We start from the raw sequence: 21,224 nt of genomic DNA, 5'->3' as shown, positions 1-21,224 counted from the left end.
AGTATAATTGGGCCACAAGTGTCTACAAATGAGGAAAACAGGTCTAAGTTCAACAGAATTAAATATTATGGTGTAAAAGCCTAAATCGAATGTCCGTGTATGAGGACGCAGGGTCATAGGAGGGTTTAAGGAAAAATAATACTATATATAGCACCGATTAGTTTACTTGCTCTTTGGGCAGAGATGTTTGACAGCGGAATGTTGTCCAACTTTAAAACCATTTCTTTAGCCCAAATAGTGTGTATGATGTAGGCCGTACATCATACACATCTAGCTATTTGTACTCAGATGTCAAATATGGTCTGAAAAATCTACCGAGAAGTCTGGAAATTTGAGTCTGGAAAAGTATGGAATTTTCAAATGAAAAATGTGTAGGACATTTCTTGAGGTGATGCTGAATGTCATTTATGTCAATGTGCCGAATTTCCTTGGAATTTAAATAATTCTACACCAGCAAGAGATTCAGATTCAGATTCAGACAACTTTATTTATCCCAGAAGGGCAATTCAGTTTCACAGCCTACCCAACACCTTCAAAAGCTCACAGTGAGCTACAAACTTCCGACATGACAGGACGTAACGTAACAGCGTGACATAACATAAACAAACAAATAATGTCAGAGATAACAGATCAGCCTCATATAAACATGAACAAGAAATAAAAAGTATACATATATTTCTATGTGTAAAGACATGAGAAGATGTATAAGAAATAAAATATATATATCTATATATGTATGAACGAGCCTAACCTGTTCGTCACAGACAGGATACGTACAGCCTGTTGTGCGCTCATAAAAGTGAAGGCATTCATTTAAAATGACTACTGTCTGTGTTTAAGAGAAAGGGAGATTTAGTGCAGATATTGTATACGGGAGGTGGTATGAGTTTGCAGTTTTATTAGGTGTATTATGGCTCGAGTATATTATTATTGTATGTGTGTGTTTACGTGTGTTTACGTGTGTGTGTATGTGTGCGGCGGTAGGCTTTGGGTTTTTATCTGTGTATCTGTGCACGTGCATACATGTGTGTGTGTGTGTGTGTGTGTGTGTGTATAATGTGTGGGAGAGATGTGTTGTAACTTAAGTGGAGCTCCATGGGTCTCGGGGCTGCTTGCCTCTGTCCCGGCCGGTCGTCCAGCCAGCCAAGCAGAATAACATAACAGGCTAGGAAAGTGTCTATCCCGGCCGGTCGTCCAGCCAGCCAAGCAGAATAAGGGCCCATTCAGATACAATCCGACGCTCGCATTGCCCCCCTTCCCCATCCCCTGCGCTCCATTCATAGTCAATGGGGGTAGACCATCAGTGGGCGATCCAGGGTGAAAAACACGCAGAGGTCATATGGCGAGAGAGCTCACACACACACACACACACACACACACACACACACACACACACACACACACACACACACACACACACACACACACACAGCTCTGCTCTGTTTCACTCGTCTCTTCTCTTCTCTTCTCTCTCTCAAAAATCACGAGTGTATATCTGTTCTCTTCACAATAAAAATCCTCCGGTTTACCACTTGGGTTAGTTTGTCAATGAAAGAGCCTGCCTGCCTCAGCACTCGGCAGAAAGGTTTCAACCAGTTTCAACAGGCTCCAGATTACCAGTGAAAGTGATCAGCATGAAATAGCAGATATCAAGAAACGAAACTAAAAAAGAGAGAAATTAAACTAAAGCTACAAAATAGTCTACAGCCTTTTAAAAACGTCTTTTCCCGGTTCGCTCGCACACATACTTGTTTTGATTGGCGAAGGCAGAAAAGGGGGGACTACAATCGCCGGACTACAATACGGCCCCATACGGAATTTGCGGCCTAACATAGTGTAACCGAAGTGAATCAGCGTCGATTCCTCGTGAGTCCAGTGTGGTAGCGAGTGGATTGGTTAAACTCACTCCCCAGTATAAAGGCATGTTAATCAGCTCCGCCAAGGGAGCTAGATCTCTTGGTGCAGTGGTTAACTTGTTTGACTCCCAAGCCGAAGGTCGGCGGTTCGTATCCACCCCTGGGCAAGCCCTTAACATGGGTTGCTGCAAGTACCACCAACACAACGCCATTACAATAGCATCTTTGGAGAGTGTAAGTTTTGGTTGCACAAGCTATTGTTCCGCAAAAATATTTTGAGTATGAGTATGATATGTTGCTGGTTAAATTGCATGATCAGATAGTATATTTAGACAGTCTCAGACCATGGATTTGGCCCTAATGCAGTCAGCCTCAACAAATGTAACAATGTCTCAACATCTGACTGATATGGGTTAAAGCAGCTGATGACGGTAACAGCCAAGACGGTAGCCACAGCTATACAGAAATTAACTTTAGCACATAAGAATACCTTGTCTTCTTTTACTTAAAATAGACTCAAAGGAATTTGAAGCACTTAAAGGAACACTCTGCCCATTTTCAACCAGCTTTGTATCATTAGAACATCAGTAGTATATCAGAAAACTGTAAACTGTTTTGAAGTCTGTCATTTAATTTGACAGTTATTGAGTGTTAAAGTGTGGACCAGTGACATCACTGGTCCACACTAACTCAAATTAATAACTCATTAACTCAAATCAACTCTCAATAACTGTCAAACTAGATGAATGATGAATAGTTTGACAGTTATTGAGAGTTGATTTGAGTTAATGAGTTATTAATTTGCGTTAGTGTGGACCAGTGATGTCACTGGTCCACACTTTAACACTCAATAACTGTCAAATTAAATGACAGACTTCAAAACCGTTTACAGTTTTCTGATACTACTGATGTTCTAATGATACAAAGCTGGTTGAAAATGGGCGGAGTGTTCCTTAAATGCTGATCATGAAACAGGATGCACCTTGACATCTGACATCATTCATGGTGCTATAAAATGCTCTGGATAAAACTGTCCTCCAAATACTAACCAACAAGCTCTTCTTCTCCTCTAAACAACCTACTGTAATAAATCATCAATTCAAAATGATCTGCAGTACTGTCCTCTGCCCTGCAGAAGGCATCACAGCAACATGCTAATGCAAACCCCTATTTGTGCCAACCAAACGTCGATTAGGCCACAAAGCTTCTCCTCTTCTCGGCATATTATTATGAAATAGGAGTTGATACTAGATGTATTAATTTAAATTAATTTATGTAATGTATTTATTGTGTACAATGACAAAAATGTTGTGATGCATAATACAAAAAAGATATGCAATGTCCGGAGTTGTGTAAGAATGTGTTCCATGTTGCTTTTGGTGTGCCAATGTCCTATCTGTGCTGAGGAGCTGACACACGGGTGATGTCGTCACAGGTCACGAGTCATACTAAGGTCATGCCAAGCTAGGTCACGCATGTTGTTGTGGTCTAACATGTGTGAATGGTCACATACAGTCACATACTCCTGTTCCCTTCCCCTCAGACTGTGTCACTGAATATGAAGTATGTGTATGTATTTTGCGCAATGTGATTAACAAAATGTTTGCACCACGTCCTCACTACTCTACTTTTCTTCCCCCTGTTTTCTTCCTTCTTTTCCCACAATATCTCCAATTCCCCACATCACAAACTCTGCATCTCTCCATTTCTTTCATTTTCCCTCTGCTTTTCTCTCTCTCTCCATATCTCTTGCTCCACTCCCTCCCTTACTTTTTTCCAATTCCCACTGCTACCTGGACTGCATGCCACAAAGGAGGAGAAAGTGGTTAGCATCTTTTTTTTGGTGTTCTCTCTGTGCTGTGAATGTGATGTTTGTGGCCCGGAAATCTAAACTGCTGGCTGTGTTCAAATCTAGAGCCCAGATCTCTCTTGTCTGCTTATGTTGACTTGTCACTTATGAGGACCCTTTAAAAGGACTTGATAGGCGATGGAAACATACAGCTAGCTTGCCTACACGCAAAACTCAGCTTTGTTTTCTTCCCCATTGGCCAAAACTCTCATTTCCAAGGCCGAAGAAAGGGTTGAAAAACCCACAACTGCAGATGGAAGTGAGCGAGCTATCGGATTGGAACAGAGCCAGTGTGTACAAATCCACATATGGATTAGTGAATTAACTGAACAGAGGCGTCCCTGATAGTTCACGATTGCCAGACATTTTTTCGCTTTGATTTCTCAAAGCGTTTACTGTCTGGGGTTGGAGCCACTAGGGACCGTAGTGTCCTCAGCAGATTTCTCCCAAAAAGTGTAAAAACTTGACTAACTCTGTGTCCATTGTCTGTCTCCTCCCCCTGCAAAGTGTCTCATAGTGAAGGACAGGGTAAGGCCTGCTGGCTAATGGATTTACTGCATGGGTCACTACTATAGTCTCCCTTCCACATACTCTATGGGCCTGTATTCATTCACAGTACCACAATAGGAATTCAGCATCAGACCCGAGATCAGTTTTGTCCGATGGCACCTGGGTGGCGATCAGTACTCCTATTCTGAGAATGTTGATGAATGCAGACCCTGAACATCAACTGGGGGGCAGACCAAGCATGATATAATATAGGCTGTCTGTTGGGGCATCCCTTAACCCTATTAACGTCACCTCACCCCTCTTCCTATGGCCGAGGGCATGGCTGTGCTGGGCGGCATTAGATAGTGTAATAAATAGCTGGCAAAAAGCGGGGAGGGGAGATTGGTGTGTTTAGCTAGCATGCATAAGATAGCACTCTAGCCTAAAGAGTGTTGATCTGAATGCAGAGCGAAGCAGCGCTGGTGCTGCCTGTGTGCATGCTTCCCCTGCCTGAGCGTTTGACACCAGCGCAGCCGGGCCATGGGGAGACGGGACGGGCCCAGCTCTATGTGCCAGTCTGTCCACTTACCACTTTCCCTTAATGCTTGTTCACGCCAAACTGTTGCCTCCTTTGCAAAACCCCATATTGTTGAGCCCTGTCAAAGTCAGACATGGTGAAGGGAATGACAGTTACATTTTAGTTTGGGATGCGGCCCAACGCCGCAGGGCTAAGTAGAGGTCAGGACTAAGTAGAGCACACATGGGCAAAATACGGTCGGGCGTATTGTGTGGCCTGCGATGGAATTACAAAAAAAGAAAGAAAATAAGTGTCCAAATGTTCATGTCATTCTGGCCAAAACTCCACTTCTGTTATAGCATTTCAGTCTGGAATATGGAATATCTTTCAATAATCTTTATGACTAAAAGGCTAAATGTAATCTCATGTGTAAGAAATGACTGTTCTACAATGAAGTAGAAATTTAAATAATTAACTTGTTGGTTTTGGATTTATTTAGCTTCAAGAGTGCATTTTTGTTCATGTGACCCCTCAACACAGACTTTGAGAATCCCGGGCCACTTACTGATACTTATGCTTAAATTAACCCACTCATATTCTGGTTTATTTCAAGAAAAACATTTCGGCTAGTGGAAATTCTAATTGGCTGGTAACTTTAAAATCTAGCAGCCATATTGGCAGGTGGTCAAAAAAGTTAATTTCAAGCCCTGCAGGAAGAGCAGGTGGTGACATAGGAGTGAGTGAGAAAAGGATCAAATATTGGTGGTTAAGACTGAATAATGACATCACAACTGTTCATTTAAAATGAGTTATTCCTCTAAACCTGGCTTCAAATGCCCCAAATGTTTTGCGTTGGTGCCGTTCGGCCCTCAGCAAAATCTGGTAGCGAGGACATTTGTTTGTGGTCCTCTCTATCATCAAAGTTACCCATCCATGGGTTACGGCATGATAATATTTGTTCGGCCCCCGGCAACAATCTGGGTTTCTCATGTGGCCCCCCATGAAAAATAGTTGCCCACCCCTGAAGTAGAGGATTTATGTATCATTCATTCATTTTCAGACATGTAGTTTGACTGGCCTCCAACACTCAGATAGCACCATCCTAAATCCAAAAACTACTACCTCTCCTTTACCCGGGTGTAGAAGCTCCTCTACCAGCAGTGTTGCATAATAACATCTTGCCTCAAAAGAAAGAACAGGGAAAGTGTCTTCTTCAGCTCTAGCATAAGCAGAAAGCCATCCTGCTACAGTACTCGTGCTGCTGCTCATGGTGTCTTCCTAACAAGAACTAGGAAAGTACACAGGGACAAAATATTGTTTTCTGCTCCAATGTGTACTTCTTTTTGTATGTATTGTATTTTTATGTTTGTACAGTGCTTATATATTTAAAGTATCCAAATGTGTGTGTGTGTGTGTGTGTGTGTGTGTGTGTGTGTGTGTGTGTGTGTGTGTGTGTGTGTGTGTGTGTGTGTGTGTGTGTGTATGTGTGTGTGTGTGTGTGTGTGTGTGTGTGTGTGTGTGTGTGTGTGTGCGCGCGCGCGTGCGTGCGTGCGTGCATGTGTGAGTCTGTGCAGTCACACACTATTAATGAGCATTTTTTCTTTACTTTTTTCTTTTGTAGATTATTTATTTGGGCATTTATTGAACGGCCAGTAGATAGACAGGAAGGATAGGGAGGGAGGGAGAGAGAAAGAGAGACATAGAGAGAGAGAGAGAGAGAGAGAGAGAGATAGAGAGAGAGAGGGGATGACATGCGGCAAAGGGCCCCTGGTCGGATTTGAACCCGGCCCGGCCCATAATGGCTATTTTTAACACTTGTGGCTAACAGTGGCTAACACTATGGTTAACATGCAGTTGTGCTTTATACCGTATTATCTAATCTTGGCTCTTTGAATGTCATACACAATACACACACTCAATAATCTTCAGGATATTTCAGGATATCATAGGAGAGAAAACATAAACTACTGGTGTTAGAATAATGTTTATTATTTACATTTCCAGAGCACATTGGAATCTGTCGGTAAATAATACAGTTTATTGTAATGCCAATGGTTCCAAGTTGAAATCACTTTGAGGATATATGGTATCGTGAACAGCAAAGCTCTGTTGTGTGTGAATAAGTTGATGTGTAATTCATAGGGGTGGGACAAAATATCGATACTCACGGTATCGCGATATTTCCACTTGCGATACGTTATCGATACACTAGCACCAAGTATCGATATGTTTATTTAAAAAAAAAAAAAAAAAAATTTTTTTTTTTTTTTTTTTTTTTTTTTTAAATAAACAGGCTAAAATATTATGCTGTGTGTGGTAGTTCAAACATAGTTTCAAGTTGACGTTTATTTATGTTTGTAGTTGAAACAAAAACATAAATACTGTAGGCTACATGAATGGAAATGTTTGATCATTAATATCTACTTTTAGAAATGATATAGGTAGGTAGGTTATATAGGTTTTCTTGTTTTAATAATAATAATAAAAAGACTTAATGTGTAACTTTTCCTCCGTGGTATCGAAAATGGTATGAGTGAGTGAGTGAACTCTGAGAGAGTTCATGTCAATTCTGCTAATAAATACATAATACCTGCTTCTTGCCTTTTAGGGGTATTTTTTTCTCTTCAGTTACACAGGTATCGTGATGTATCGTCTTCCAATATATCGATTATCGCAGTATCGCTGTATCGTGATAATATCGTTATCGAGGGCCAAGTATCGTGACGATATCGTATCGTGAGCTACTCAGCGATTCCCACCCCTAGTAATTCATGGCCCTTTGAGTCAGGCAGACCCTGTGTTTCCTGGTGCTATAGCTTGTTAATGGCTGGCTGTTTGTTTATGTGTGTTTAATGTCAGCTCCAGATGGCTCCCAGAGACTGAACAAACGGCTCACAATCTGTCTGCTTTGTAGAGGAGTGCTGCCTCCCAGAGGACAGGCAGGGGCTGGGGCCTGACACACACACACACACACACACACACACACACACACACACACACACACACACACCCACACACACACACACACGCAAGCAAGCACACACACAGAGGTACCCTCGCACTTGCACATACTGTACAGTAGAGTAGATGAATGCACAAGAATACAAAAAATTCCAACTTGCATGAAGGTAAGTCTAGCTCTAATCTCCCCTGGCCAATGTTAATGCTAAATATCACCAACATTTAGTCATTTTTATTTGTCAATAGGAAGTTTCAAGTTTATTAAAGAAAAAACATTGTTGCATCACAAGATGAAATTAGATGTTTTTTTTATAAGTTAGAAAACAGACAAGAATAGATATAACAATACAATGTCTACAGTACAGGGAGGAGATACTGTAACTAAAAGGATGGACAATGTGAGCACAGCCTGTAAGCTCTTGGTAAGAAGGACTGCTGCTGTCTTTTTGTGTGTGACTTATTGGCCCTGTGAACAATCTAGTAGTTCTCAGGCCATATTGGTGGTGTGGAGTTTTGAGGGCTCCAAGTAGGGGGTTGGACCCTTCCTCCTCCAGCATCAGTGCATCACTCCAACATAATGATTTTACAGGATTATTTCAGCCTTCTAAAAAATATAGTTTCAGAATCTACCATAAATGTGCATATGCTGGCACTGAGCAGAATGTTACACTGGCACTGAGCAGAATTTGTTCAGCTGTTTCAGGGATTGACGATCCATGCCATGCACCTGACCTCACACCAGACCCGCTCCATATCGTATCTTATCGATATTGTTACAGTTCATTATCATATCGTCAAAAATGAATATTGTGACAATGGCAATATTCCGACTTGTTGATGTAATGACGTCACACCGTCAGGCTGCATAACAGTGTGACGTACGCACAGCAACAACAAGCATGGCTGAAAGCGGCTCCACAGTGGAGGAGTTCACTCCAAAAAGGGGAGTGGCTTCAGTCGTGTGGAAGTGGTGTGGTTAGAAAAGAGCATGTGCAATGAAGGCATATTTGAATATTTGAAGGCAAACTGTTACGTTTATGCTGAGACTTAAAACTATAACACTTATTTTGTTGGAATGGTATGTTATTGAAATGAATAATCAAATATTTTTCAGCATTTTGTCATGTTAAGAATATTGTTATTGCAGAAATACCCTAATATTATTTTAGGGCCTTCGCCCACCACTACCCCCTCTTATATTTGAGTGTTTCTGAGTAAAGCCACATCTGACCCGGGTATGTGTTCTGTGTAAATGACAGCCGGAGCGAATACCACAGTAACCATCCCATGACACTCGGGTGTACCACACACAGACACACACACAGAGACACACACAGATACACACACACACACACACACACACACACACACACACACACACACACACACACACACACACACACACACACAGACTCACATTGACACATATGCACGCACACAGTCTTGCTCGCCTACTGCATCGAGCCGACACTGCATTTTTTACAGGAAGGGAGGATGCACTGCATAATCTCCATCATGTTTCTCAGTACTAGATGACTAACATTCTGCTCTCCTCCTCCACCTCCCACTCCTCTGCTCTCTCCTCACACTCCACTACCTCCTACCTCTCTGTGGAAGCATGCGTACTCCTCTCTCTCTCTCTCTCTCTCTCTCTGTCCTCTCTCTCTCTCTCTGTCCTCTCTCTCTCTCTCTCTCTGTCCTCTCTCTCTCTCTCTCTGTCCTCTCTCTCTCTCTCTGTCCTCTCTCTCTCTCTCTCTGTCCTCTCTCTCTCTCTCTCTCTCTCTCTCTCTCACTCTCTCTCTCTCTCTCTCTCTCTGGCACCAGCTCAGTGGCCTTGTGGTCTGAGTGTCCGCCCTGAGACTGGCAGGTCGTGAGTTCGATCCCCGGCCGAGTCATACCAAAGACTATAAAAATGGGACCCATTTGCCTCCCTGCTTAGCACTCAGCGTCAAAGGGTTGGAATTGGGGGGTTAGATCACCAAATGATTCCCGAGCGCGGCGCACGCTGCCGCTCACCGCTCCCCCAGGGGATGGGTCAAATGCGGAGAACAAATTTCACACATTGTGTGACAATCAGTGGGACTTTACCTTTACTTTACCTTTACCTTTACTGTCCTCTCTCTCTCTGTCCTCTCTCTCTCTCTCTCTGTCCTCTCTCTCTCACTCTCTCACTCTCTCTCACCCTCTCTCTCGCTCTGTCCTCTCTCTCTCTCTCTCTCTGTCCTCTCTCTCTCTCTCTCTGTCCTCTCTCTCTCACTCTCTCACTCTCTCTCACCCTCTCTCTCTCTCTGTCCTCTCTCTCTCTCTCTCTCTCTCACTCTCTCACTCTCTTTCACAAAATGCAGTTGCACTCCTTCCCTGTACTAGAAAACAGTGTGCTTATACCGGCCTGCCATCAGACATTACAGTAAACTGTAGTGACTCAGTCCACAGTAGAGTGGCCTTCTTGTAAGACCTGCATGGCTAATAATAGATCCTCCTTGACTGGAAGTGACCACGCCAGTAACAATCCACTGACTCAACACATAAAGCAGAAGTCTGTAATAACTATACCCACCAACCTTACAAAGTCACGTGAAAACTCACACAGCAAAGCACAAGTGTTTTTTGGGCACATGTTGGAGATATAATTATTCATATTTATATATTTTGTTATCATTCTTCTCTGTCGTCTCCCCAATTGTACTTGGCCAATTCCCAGTGCTGTCCCGAGCGTTGCTCCACCCCCTCTGCCCATCTGGGGAGAGTGTGTGCTTCCTGCATTACATGTGTAGTCGCCAGCCGCTTCTTTTTACCTGAGAGCGAAGCGTTTCACCGGCAGGAGGTAGGGCGTGGGAGGATTCCCCCAGTTCCCCTCCCCCCAAACAGGCACCCTGAGTGACCAGAGGAGGCACTAGTGCAGCGACCAGGACACATACCCGTAATACGGCTTCTCACCGGCAGACACGGCCAATTGGGCCTGTATGGATGTCCAACCAAGCCGAAGGTAACACGGAGGTTCGAACCTGCAACCCTCATGTTGGTACAGCACAGCAGGCAGGGAATAATTATTCATATCTGAGGAGGAATGAAGGTTCTCCATGAATTGCTTCAAGTGTGGCGATGCAGACCGCTCAATACCATTGGAAGTGTCGTTGTTTCCAGTGAGAGTGAGTCTTCTCTCCGATGCTGAGATCAGAAAAAGAAAACAAACGTGGATTTAGCACTGTGCCGGCTCTCCTTTCCTTCAGCTTCCAGAGGGCAGAATGCATCTGGCCTCCTTGCAGAGCTGATCTACTAGCTTATTAGAGGAAATGGAGCATTATGTCTTTTGTGGTCGTCTTTCTTCCACACCATTCAGGATTTAGCAGTTTACACCCAGCACTGCCTCATACGTCATTCTGCACGCGCTCAGTGAACGCATTGCCTCCACACCCCCCCCCCCCCCCCCATCACCCCGCCACCCTCAAGGCAGGCTCCCATCTATTCTATTCATTTAAGGAAAAGCTGACGCTCACAGAATTCCCAGATAAACGACTTGTTATTCCCGCGCCGTGACGTACTGTTGAATGCTGCTGTCGGCAGAGCTGGGACCATGGTACACGCCTTCTCCCGTCCTGCCAACAGACGGGTGGAGTGAGAGGTGGTGTTGGCCTTCCTGTCAACAGACGGATGGAGTGAGAGGTGGTGTTGGCCTTCCTGTCAACAGACAGATGGAGCGAGAGGTGGTGTTGGCCGTCCTGTCAACAGACAGGTGGAGCTAGAGGCGGTGTTGGCCTTCCTGTCAACAGACAGATGGAGCGAGAGGTGGTGTTGGCCTTCCTGTCAACAGACGGATGGAGCTAGAGGTGGTGTTGGCCTTCCTGTCAACAGATGGATGGAGCTAGAGGTGGTGTTGGCTGTCCTGTCAACAGACGGATGGAGCTAGAGGCGGTGTTGGCGGCGGTTGGACATGAAGGGAGGGAGGGTGGGGTGGGACAATGGGACAGCCTCTTGATGAATGACAGTTGTGTGTTGTCTTCATTTGTCAAGTAATTCAGCCTGGTGTCAGCTGAACCAGGGAGGAGGAGAGAGGAGAGGAGAGAAGGAGACAGGAAATGAGAGAAGAGGCAAGAAGAGGAGAGAAGAGAAGAGACGTACCGGGAGCTCTCCCCCCCCCCCCCCTCCCCCCACAGCGATGGCAGCAGGCCAGGCCAGGGGACAGAAGCCGCCAAAGTCCACTCACTCACACAGGATACTCACACACACACACACACACACACACACACACACACACACACACACACACACACACACACACACACACACACACACATACACACACACACACACACACACACACACACACACACACACACACACACACCACACACACACACACACACAGAGGATACTCATTCACACACACACACACACACACACACACACACACTCGCTCTCTCTCTCTCTCTCTCTCTCACACACACACACACACACACACACACACACACACACACACACACACACACACACACACACACACACACACACAGGATACTAACTCACTCACTCAGCCTCCCCCCCCCCCCCCCCCCCCACCCGCGCACACACACAGCACAGTGCATCATGCTCCACGGCATGCAATGCGATGAACTCGAGGTGACACAAGTGGGCCACCTTTGGAGAGAGGGAGCTGATTGGCCGGATTAGTTGAGGGTCTGACATCACACACTGTTCTCCCGTAGCAAGCACTACTGCTATGTGTCACACCCACTGAAGGGTGGGGCATGTGCACATCATCATGTACAAACAGACGCATGCGTGTGCGCACGCACACACACACACACACACACACACACACACACACACACACACACACACACACACACACACACACACACTCTCTCTCTCTCAATTCACACACAATTAATTCCCCCTCCAGTATCTGTCACGGTACCCAGGAACACTGCTGTTTATGCTGCCCCTCTACCACCCACAGTACAGGCTTTAAAGCAGGTAACAAACACATGGAGGCGGTGCCTTTATAAAAGCTTTATAAGAGCTGTGCTTTTGATGTCTCTCTTTGAGGCCATTTACACCTGGTGTTAACATGTGTTTTCTGTGATCAGATTGCGATCAGATTGTGTTTTATCACTTGAAATGCCAGGTGTAAACACTCCCAAAACGCATTGAAGAAGGATTGCAATCTGATCGGCCAAACCACCTCCGGAGGTGGTGGTCAGGGATGCATTGTGTGTACACATTGAACACAAGTGTAAATGCAATGTGTCCTCTCAATCTGGATACAGCACCTTTATGCGGATTGAGAGGACAACCATTTCTGAAATCTGATTGCAATCAGATTGGAATCTGATGGCAGAAAACGCATGTTAACGCCAGGTGTAAATGGAATCAGGTTGAAGTGATAAAATACAATCTGATTGCAATCTGATGGCAGAAAACGCATGTTAACGCCAGGTGTAAATGGCCTCTTTGATTTGAGAACACATTGAGCCGTGGACGAACAATATTCCACGCTGTGCGTGCTTTTATATGATCTGATTCAAGGATTAAGCCCTTGGATTAGATTCTTACTCCATTTCTACTAAAGAGGCAACCTATGCACAGGCCATACTTGCTGGATATGGTTAGTGATGCTGCCACCCTTTTGTGCCTGTTCCTATTATAAAGTGATACATTCCTGTTGGTGGTTTGAAGTTTAACAGGTGATCCAGATGTACTGAGTGATGCGACTGCCTGTGCTGTTACCACTCGGGCGTAATCTGAGGGTTGCAAATGGTGCCCTCATTTCACTAAATGATATATAAGGCGCCTTTATACATCCCTATGGGCCATGATGCATGGGGGTGGAGGGGGATCAGTAACCTGTGTAATTCTTCCTGAGGGCAGAATGGAGGGGCTAGAGGTTAGAAGTTATGAATTGGGAGGCGGTATTGTTGTCAGCTGATGATGATTTGAATAATGGTGAGGAGCTGAAAGGATTACCGGCCACTGTACTAATCTGTGCCCCCTCAGCTGGGGTAAAGAGGTGGAGAGTAAGAGAGAGAGAGCCAGAGAGAGACTGTAGTGTGTGCCTGGGCGCCTGCCCAACAGCTGTGGGCCGTGCGCGCAGCTGATTTACTTTAGATTAGTCTGGACATGCGCCAACTAGGATTCAATCAGGCCATGATAAATGTGCTTTCGCGCGCTGGAAGCTAACTGCTAACTGACTGCTAACAGTCCAGCCCACTGGCTGTCAAGGAGTAACATTTTTAGGGGTTTCCAAAGGTCCCAGAGCGGTTTTGTTTTCGTCTAGCGCCAAGGTCCTGGACTGGTAGACAAGGGATGACTGTGTTTCCCCGTTGCTTTGGATTTATCCTCTGAAACATAAACCGCCAGGATTATAAATACGCAGGGAGCAAAGCCTGTTTTTGTGCTGTGGAAGTGAGGTGATTCTCCGTAGCCATGGCTACATGTGAGTATAGGATGCTGTGGGTGTGATTTTCAACAGTCACAGTAGCATTGCTACTGTCCTTATTGGTGATTGTCAAGCTATCTTTCTGATGGTTGCATTCATACATTTTGTATAATTGTTGTAGAAAGTGTATGCTTTTATACTCTACTGTATAGAATACTCTAGAAAAGCTATTGATAAAGGGTGTGATGTAAGGGAACAGGTAGGCCTAATACTCTGCGACACCTGCACTCTACCTCCACTTCTCTGAGATGACTTGACTGTAGTAGGCTCTCCCTCGTGTCACCCTTTATGGAAGATAAGCAGAGATCACAATTGATCAAGCTCAAAATAATACTTTTTTATTTGTAGGTTACTAAGTAAGTAGCAAGTCAGAAGAAGCAGAGCATGCAGGGTTTTTGCTGGCTCAGAATGGGCCTTTGGGGGGGTGACGCATGGCACGACAGTAAGCATGATCACATGCTTAGTGTCTTGTGTAGCCTACATTTGCCTTTTGCGTGAGGGGTATAGTCAGCGTTCTCCTGAACACAAATATATGAGTCATTGTCAGAAATAATGAATTCCAAGGTACAAAGACTTTTTAACTTTGAAATGCTCTAAATTAATACAGTAAGAAATGCTTGATTTTGAAATGGTGTGTAGTCAAAGTTGTCCTGATCTCATATATCAGTCATTGTCAGAACTTATGGAGCAATCTGTTTTTAAAGCACCACAAATGTATTTATTCATTTTTTTATTTATTTTTTATTTTTAGAAAAGAAGAAATTTGAAGGTGGGACTTTAACTTTGAAATTCTCTAGTCTAAAATTACAGTAAAATGCTTAATTTTGAGTTAGTATGCACTCAGGGTTGTCCTGAACTCATTGCCACAATGTTTTGGCCTTGGGGCTCTTTGGGGGCGCCAAAAATTCCTCTATGCTGGAAAAACACTGGCATGTGCCATAGGCTTTGCCAGGCTGTGCTCACAGATAATGGACACATTGAAATGGTGAAGCAGCAGAGCAGAGCCCCCATATCTGTGGGTGCTCTTCAATATTTGATTAGCTGGAGCGAGGCAGAGAGAGGGATGTGGGGGAATACCAAAGTATCTTTTGGAAATTCTTGTCTAAAAGGAGAACTACTGCCAGTGCCAGTGGTCTAAAGATTAAAAAAAAAGATGTGGTTGTATGTTGTATAAATAAGATGACGTGGCTGCACTTGTCTTATGTCCATTTAGACATATGTTAAATAAAAAAGTTTGATAGATAGATAGATGAAATATGAACAGTAATCCAGAGTTTGGCATAACAAACAGCTTTTTTGGTGTATTCCATCAGTTTGTCTTCTATAAAATGCTGCCGCTTGCCTAACGCTTTCCTCCTGTCGCCCCCTGTAGGTCATGTGGGTATGCAACCTGTGCCGTAAGCAGCAGGAGATTCTCACCAAATCAGGAGAATGGTTTTCGGGGCCGGGGGTGCGGCCTGTGAGCCTGGGCACCGCCCTGAACGACCCAGCCGCTGGAGGTGAGGCCCCACGGGACAGGAAGCTGCTCCGCTCCAGGTCCCAGGCCCCTCCCTCCAGCACCAACGCAGGGCCACCGAACGGGACGCAGCCACCCACGGGTGTCACTGCTACGCAGGGTGCCGACACCATGCCCGGCTCACGCTCCCAGAGTGAACCTCCTCGAGACAAGTAAGGCGTCAAGCTGTGCACATCAAACTCAGACTCCATGATGTATTTTGTCCTCATGCTTAGCTGTTGGCAGAGTTTTCTTTTTACATGTTACATCATATAACCCTTACTTTGTTCATTATCCGAGTGGGACTGGGAGGATGGGGTCATATTCTATTATATTTGAAAAGGATAAGACTACTCTGAGATCGAGACCTATTTGTGTATGTTTTATTGGCTGCAGCCTCTGTTTTATTTAATCCTTGGTGGTAAAAAAAGAACAGAGGCGTGCCTGTCGTAGCTTAACCAGTGCAGAAGCTAGGTCACAGGTTTTAGCCTGTGAGGTCTTTGATTCAATCACTTTGTTTTCATCCATTGGGTTAGATAAGATTTCTTTACTGTCTTATCTTGGTCTGTAGAATTTTTAATCTGTTAGATGAATGTGATTTGGCCAGGAAGATTTTGTGCCCATGTAGAAAGGTACAGTATGTCCGTATCACAGTCTATTCCCGTGCAAAAATCAAAAGCTTTTCAGGATTTCTTTCAGTGCCCACTGTTCTCATGTGTCCTATTGGAAACAAACGATACAGCTATAGTATGTCTAAGTTTTTGTTAATCATATTTCATAATATCCCCTTCTCTTCCAGGAAAAGGCCTGTGTCCCTGCATGAGCAAAATGGTAAGGGAGGTATGGGGCGCGGTAGTGGCCGGCGGCCTGCAGGAAGGTTGCCGTCTCAGTCATTATCGCTGGATGAGCGGCCGGGTCCTGGGGAGAGAGAGAGGCGAGCAGGAGATGGCCGTAGGCTGGAGAAGATCCATTCTCAGGACTACGAGGATGGTGAAGAGGGCTTGGGTCGCTCAGAAATGCACCGGAGGCGCCCAGAGGACGAGGAGCGCGAAAGAGAGCAGAGGGAGCGCCAGCGCCGTGAGGAGGAGTTCCAGACTCGCTACCGTAGCGACCCCAACCTGGCACGCTATCCGGTCAAGCCGCAGAAGGAGGAGCAGGAGATGCGCATGCATGCCAAGGTGTCCAAGGTCCGCCATGAGCGACGCCACAGCGACCTAGCCATCAACGAGGTCGGACTGGGGCCCGGGGAAGGTGGCGGCAATGCAGGGGAGATGCTTGAAAACCGTCTGAGCAGGAGGGGTGGAGGTGGGGAAGGCGACCGCAAGGCCGTTTTGGAGAACCACCGAGCCTACTCCGTGGATAGGACCGTGGGGGTTGGAGGGGGGTCTCCACCTGTTGGAGGCGGCCTGAGATCGGGGCCCCATCCTGGAGGACCGGTGCCTCCAGATTGGGGCCCGAACAAGGGCCGCCTAGAGCCCAGCACGACTCGGACGCCAAGGGACAAGGGTGAGGACAGCCTCCTGAGGAAGGACTCGCAGAGCTCGGACCAGTCGGAGTCTCTGCGGCCGCCCCCTCCACGGCCATACAAGAGCAAGCGCGGTGTCAACAAGAGGCAGATGTCCATCAGCAGCTCAGATGAGGAGGGAGGCTCCACACCCGAGTACACCAGCTGTGAGGACGTGGACATGGAGAGCGTCAGCGAAAAAGGTTGGTCAAACAGATGTGCTCACTCTAGCCAATAGCTTACAAGCCCCTTCTTGCATACCTTCACTGGTATGTCTTAAAGTTACATTTCAAGACTCAGCTCAGCTTCTTCCTCACTAAAACTATATATACTGTAGACGCTTGACTGCTGTAGCTACATGCCAGAAAATGTATATCACATGATCATTCACATACACTGAGCATGTGCATGCCGGTGTAAACAGGAAGGAGATTATATTCTGCTTAGAGGTTGGTTGCTAAGCTAAATGGCTAAAACTCAGTTTATTTGTTTATTAAAAGATTCCCCATTAGCTGACACCTAGAGGACAGCTAGTCTTCCTGAGGTCCTGGGGTGTATTTTATTTTTCAGTTTTTCTTAGAACAATACAAGCAACAAGCTCAGATACCAGGAAAAGAAAAAAAGACATACAGTACACATACATACATGTGCACATACACACCCACGCACACACATACATACATACACGTTGTGCGTACAAATACACGTGCACATACACACCCACACAAACACATACATACATACAAACACGTTGTGCGTACAAATACACATGCACATACACACCCACATACACACATACATACATACATACACGTCGTGCGTACAAATACACGTGCACATACACACACCCACACACACACACACACACACACACATGCATACATACACGTCCTGCGTACAAATACACGTGCACATACCCGCATACGGATACTTACACATCAACACGAACATATACATACATATCTACATTCATACATACAGTACACATGCACATAATGCACAGTAAATAAAAAGTGACATTATCGACATTACAATATTATAATGTGGGGCTACCAGCCATGTAAAGTGTGTATGTGCTTATAGGAGATGTTGTGCATAGGGTCTCACGCAACGGGGCCATGGGAAATCAGCTGGGCGAGTCACTCATAGCCTCTAACCTTGTCAAAGTAGGCCAGAAATGGGTCCCAGATAGCTGACAATTGTTGTGAATTGGTTGCCAGGAACCTGAGTTTCTCCATCCGTATGACTGAGATCATGTCTGTCAACCACACGTGAAAGAAAGGTGGAGAGGGGGACTTCCATTCCCTCAGAAGGAGTCTTTTGGCGACAGTTGTCCCCTGTGTCAGAGACTGTTGCACAGCTGTAAGGAGGCTCAGAGAGGACTCAGAGCAGCCGAAGATGGCAAGTTCAGCCTCCGGCTGAAGGGTTCTGTTGTAGGCCGTAGAGTACTAATCAAATATTTGGCCCAGAATCCAGTCAGTCAAGGGCAGAACCAGAAGGCATGAGATAGTGTGCCCTCTTTACACCTGTCACACAGTGGTGAGACAGAAGGAAAGATCTTGTGCAACTTATGCTTAGTTTAGAATTGTGAAGACGGTGAGCGACAAGACTGGCATAATCTTATTTCCTCCAGCTAATCTTTCTGGCCCAGTCCTACCTTCTAAAATGTGGTTGTGGTTTTTTAGAAGCTAAAGTCTTTCCCAAAGACTGGGTCGGGACCTACAGGTGGGTCACATGAGATTTTATTTGGGTCGCCAAATACATTTGCAGAATTTCTTCCAGTCTTTTATTTAAAATGGTTGGTGATGGTTTGTCATTTTTAAAAAGTGGGTCCCCAGAAGAAAGTTTGGGAAACACCATTTTAGATACCGGTAATACTGTACATGCATGCTAATTTCATAAAGTAGAACTATAGGGTATGTGAGATAGGATGTAGCACGCAGCAAACAGAGCATTACTATCCTCATGGCATGTGTTATCTACATCACTGTACTGTAGCTAAACCCTGTTGCTCTCAGGACGGCTCTCGCTTACTGTATTTGGAAAGTCCCGGTGATTTAGGCCAGCAGATTTGTGGAATTAGGCCAGCGACTTGCTTGCTACGTAACGCTTCCCAAATGGCCGGCTGCACCAGGCAACCATGGGCCACCAGGTAAGATCAAATCTGACTGATGCGCAGGCTGCATCTTCATTCTCGGCTCCCCTCCTTCTCTAGCCTTAGCTCACTGTTATGTTAGAGAGGCTAAACTCAAGTAAGCTCAACTAAAGTATTTGAGTTCAGGAGGAGGCACTAGGATCAGCTTTATCTCTCTCACCGGTCACAGGGGCCTGTTCCAGATGTTTTAATCCAGATTACTATAACTCAGGGTCTGGTAATGGGTAGATTATTAGCTGTTTTAAACACTGTTAACACTCTTTAGCTAGTTGGGCCAACAGGATGTGTCCTTTTTCCACGACATGGAGCAAGTTTTGCAGGATAATGTGCAATCCGTATGAGGCCAAATGAAGAAGTAGACTCGGATTATTTTTCTCTTATTGGAATAAATCATACAAATGTCATTCCTGTCATTTTGTCAGATGTGGTGGGCTTCAGTTGATTACGCTACATTATTTCAAGTTCAGACTCGTCTAAACAAAGCATTCTTGGAAGCTTTGGTGTCGTGAGATGGGATGGATAGGCTACTGCTGGTTTATGAAATATTTCCTACCTTATTCGCCTTATGTAGAAGAGACGGTCTGGCTTGAGAGACTAACAGGAAGTGTAAACACAGTCGGAAGTTCAGATTGTGTTTATACTGTGACTCATATGTGAGTCAAACTAGGTTTGACCAGGTGAGTCAGACTAGTGTGAGTTTGTGGTTTTGAACAGGAAGTCGTGACACAATGGGTCAAGTGGGCGTGGCTACATAAGATGAATAAACAATGAAAACATACAGGCTTGTGGTATGTGTCTACACTTAAAGGGCTTTACAACTACCGGTAGGCTACTTTAAATTGACTACATTGCATGATGGGGAGGGATGAGCCACACACTTAACGTGCAGAATTGTCGTTATGCGCATCTGCAAAGACAGTTTTACAGGTGCAATGAAGCCAGTCAAATGAGACAGTAAAACTTTTACACCAGGCTGTATAATAAGCGGTTGGGAGGTTGCCATTTTGAATACATTCTAGTTTGACTTCCACAAACAGAACAGAGCTTTTCCAGAGGCAGCAAATGGCTTTCTGAATCTAATGAGCTCCTACAGGCCCAGTATGATATCTGAGTGTAATATCTCCCGTAGCCTGGAGGACCTCACTTTTTTATTGTTTGTAGATGTTTTTAATCCAAACTGATTGGCCGACAGCAACTTACATATAACTGCTAAACACAAGGTTTACTCATTTATTTTCAGCTATAAATTAGATGGAATTTCACAGACGGCAACATGCAGTGTCCTCCACGTGTGACAGGATTATAATTGGTGATGATGCAGGGGTAAATATAAAAATGGTTTATTGGCTACACTGTGTGTGTGTGTGTGTGTGTGTGTGTGTGCGTGCGCACACGCGCACACACACACACACACACACACACACACACACACACACACACACACACACACACACACACACACACACGTCCATGCATGCGTACCTGTGCTTGACACTGTTACCTGTGATGTGTTGAAGACGTGTAATTTTACTTTCCCTCAACCTGCCTTGTCTACTTATACTTCAGTGCATTTGCCAGAATCACTCTGGATTCAATCAAGTTCAAGTTTCAAGTTTTCCTATTATTTGTCATAGTTAACACAGGGTCAACAAACAATACAAGGAAAAGTACTGGATGAGAGTCAGGTCAGGTCAGCAGGATTTTTTTTTTTTTTTTTTTTTTTTTTAAATATAATCTAATAAAAGAAAAATACTAGACTAGAGTATAATAGAATATATAGCAGTATATATGTAAAGTGAGATATATGGACAGTACATAAAAGTGACAAGTGTATTGCACAATGTATCCCCACAGACCAGTCGTGAACATGTATTCGGCTGTGATTTAAACGGGCCAGTGCAAAGAGCAGAGCGAGAGTTTGCCCAGTGGTGAAAAAGCGTGTCACACGCCTTTCTGCAGCAT

The 21,224-nt window shown here is 44.9% G+C and overlaps 1 protein-coding gene across 2 annotated transcripts in view; it reads left to right on the top strand.

Moving 5' to 3' along the window:
• The window catches only part of rims1b (regulating synaptic membrane exocytosis 1b), a gene marked incomplete at both ends in the record, with an annotated part of 93,772 nt that overhangs the window by 34,083 nt on the left and 38,465 nt on the right, over positions 1-21,224 (top strand). For both annotated transcript variants that reach the window (XM_083655494.1, XM_083655493.1), the window contains 3 exons: positions 4,213-4,233; positions 15,481-15,776; positions 16,403-17,310. In XM_083655494.1, the coding sequence (XP_083511620.1) occupies positions 4,213-4,233; positions 15,481-15,776; positions 16,403-17,310 (1,225 nt within the window). The remainder of the gene's footprint in view (positions 1-4,212; positions 4,234-15,480; positions 15,777-16,402; positions 17,311-21,224) is intronic.

The sequence above is a fragment of the Poromitra crassiceps genome, assembly GCF_964638095.1.
Source record: "Poromitra crassiceps genome assembly, chromosome: 19".
NCBI lineage: Eukaryota > Metazoa > Chordata > Actinopteri > Beryciformes > Melamphaidae > Poromitra > Poromitra crassiceps.
The sequence above is the reverse complement of the archived record's forward strand: the minus strand, read 5'-3'. Positions and strand labels throughout refer to the sequence as shown.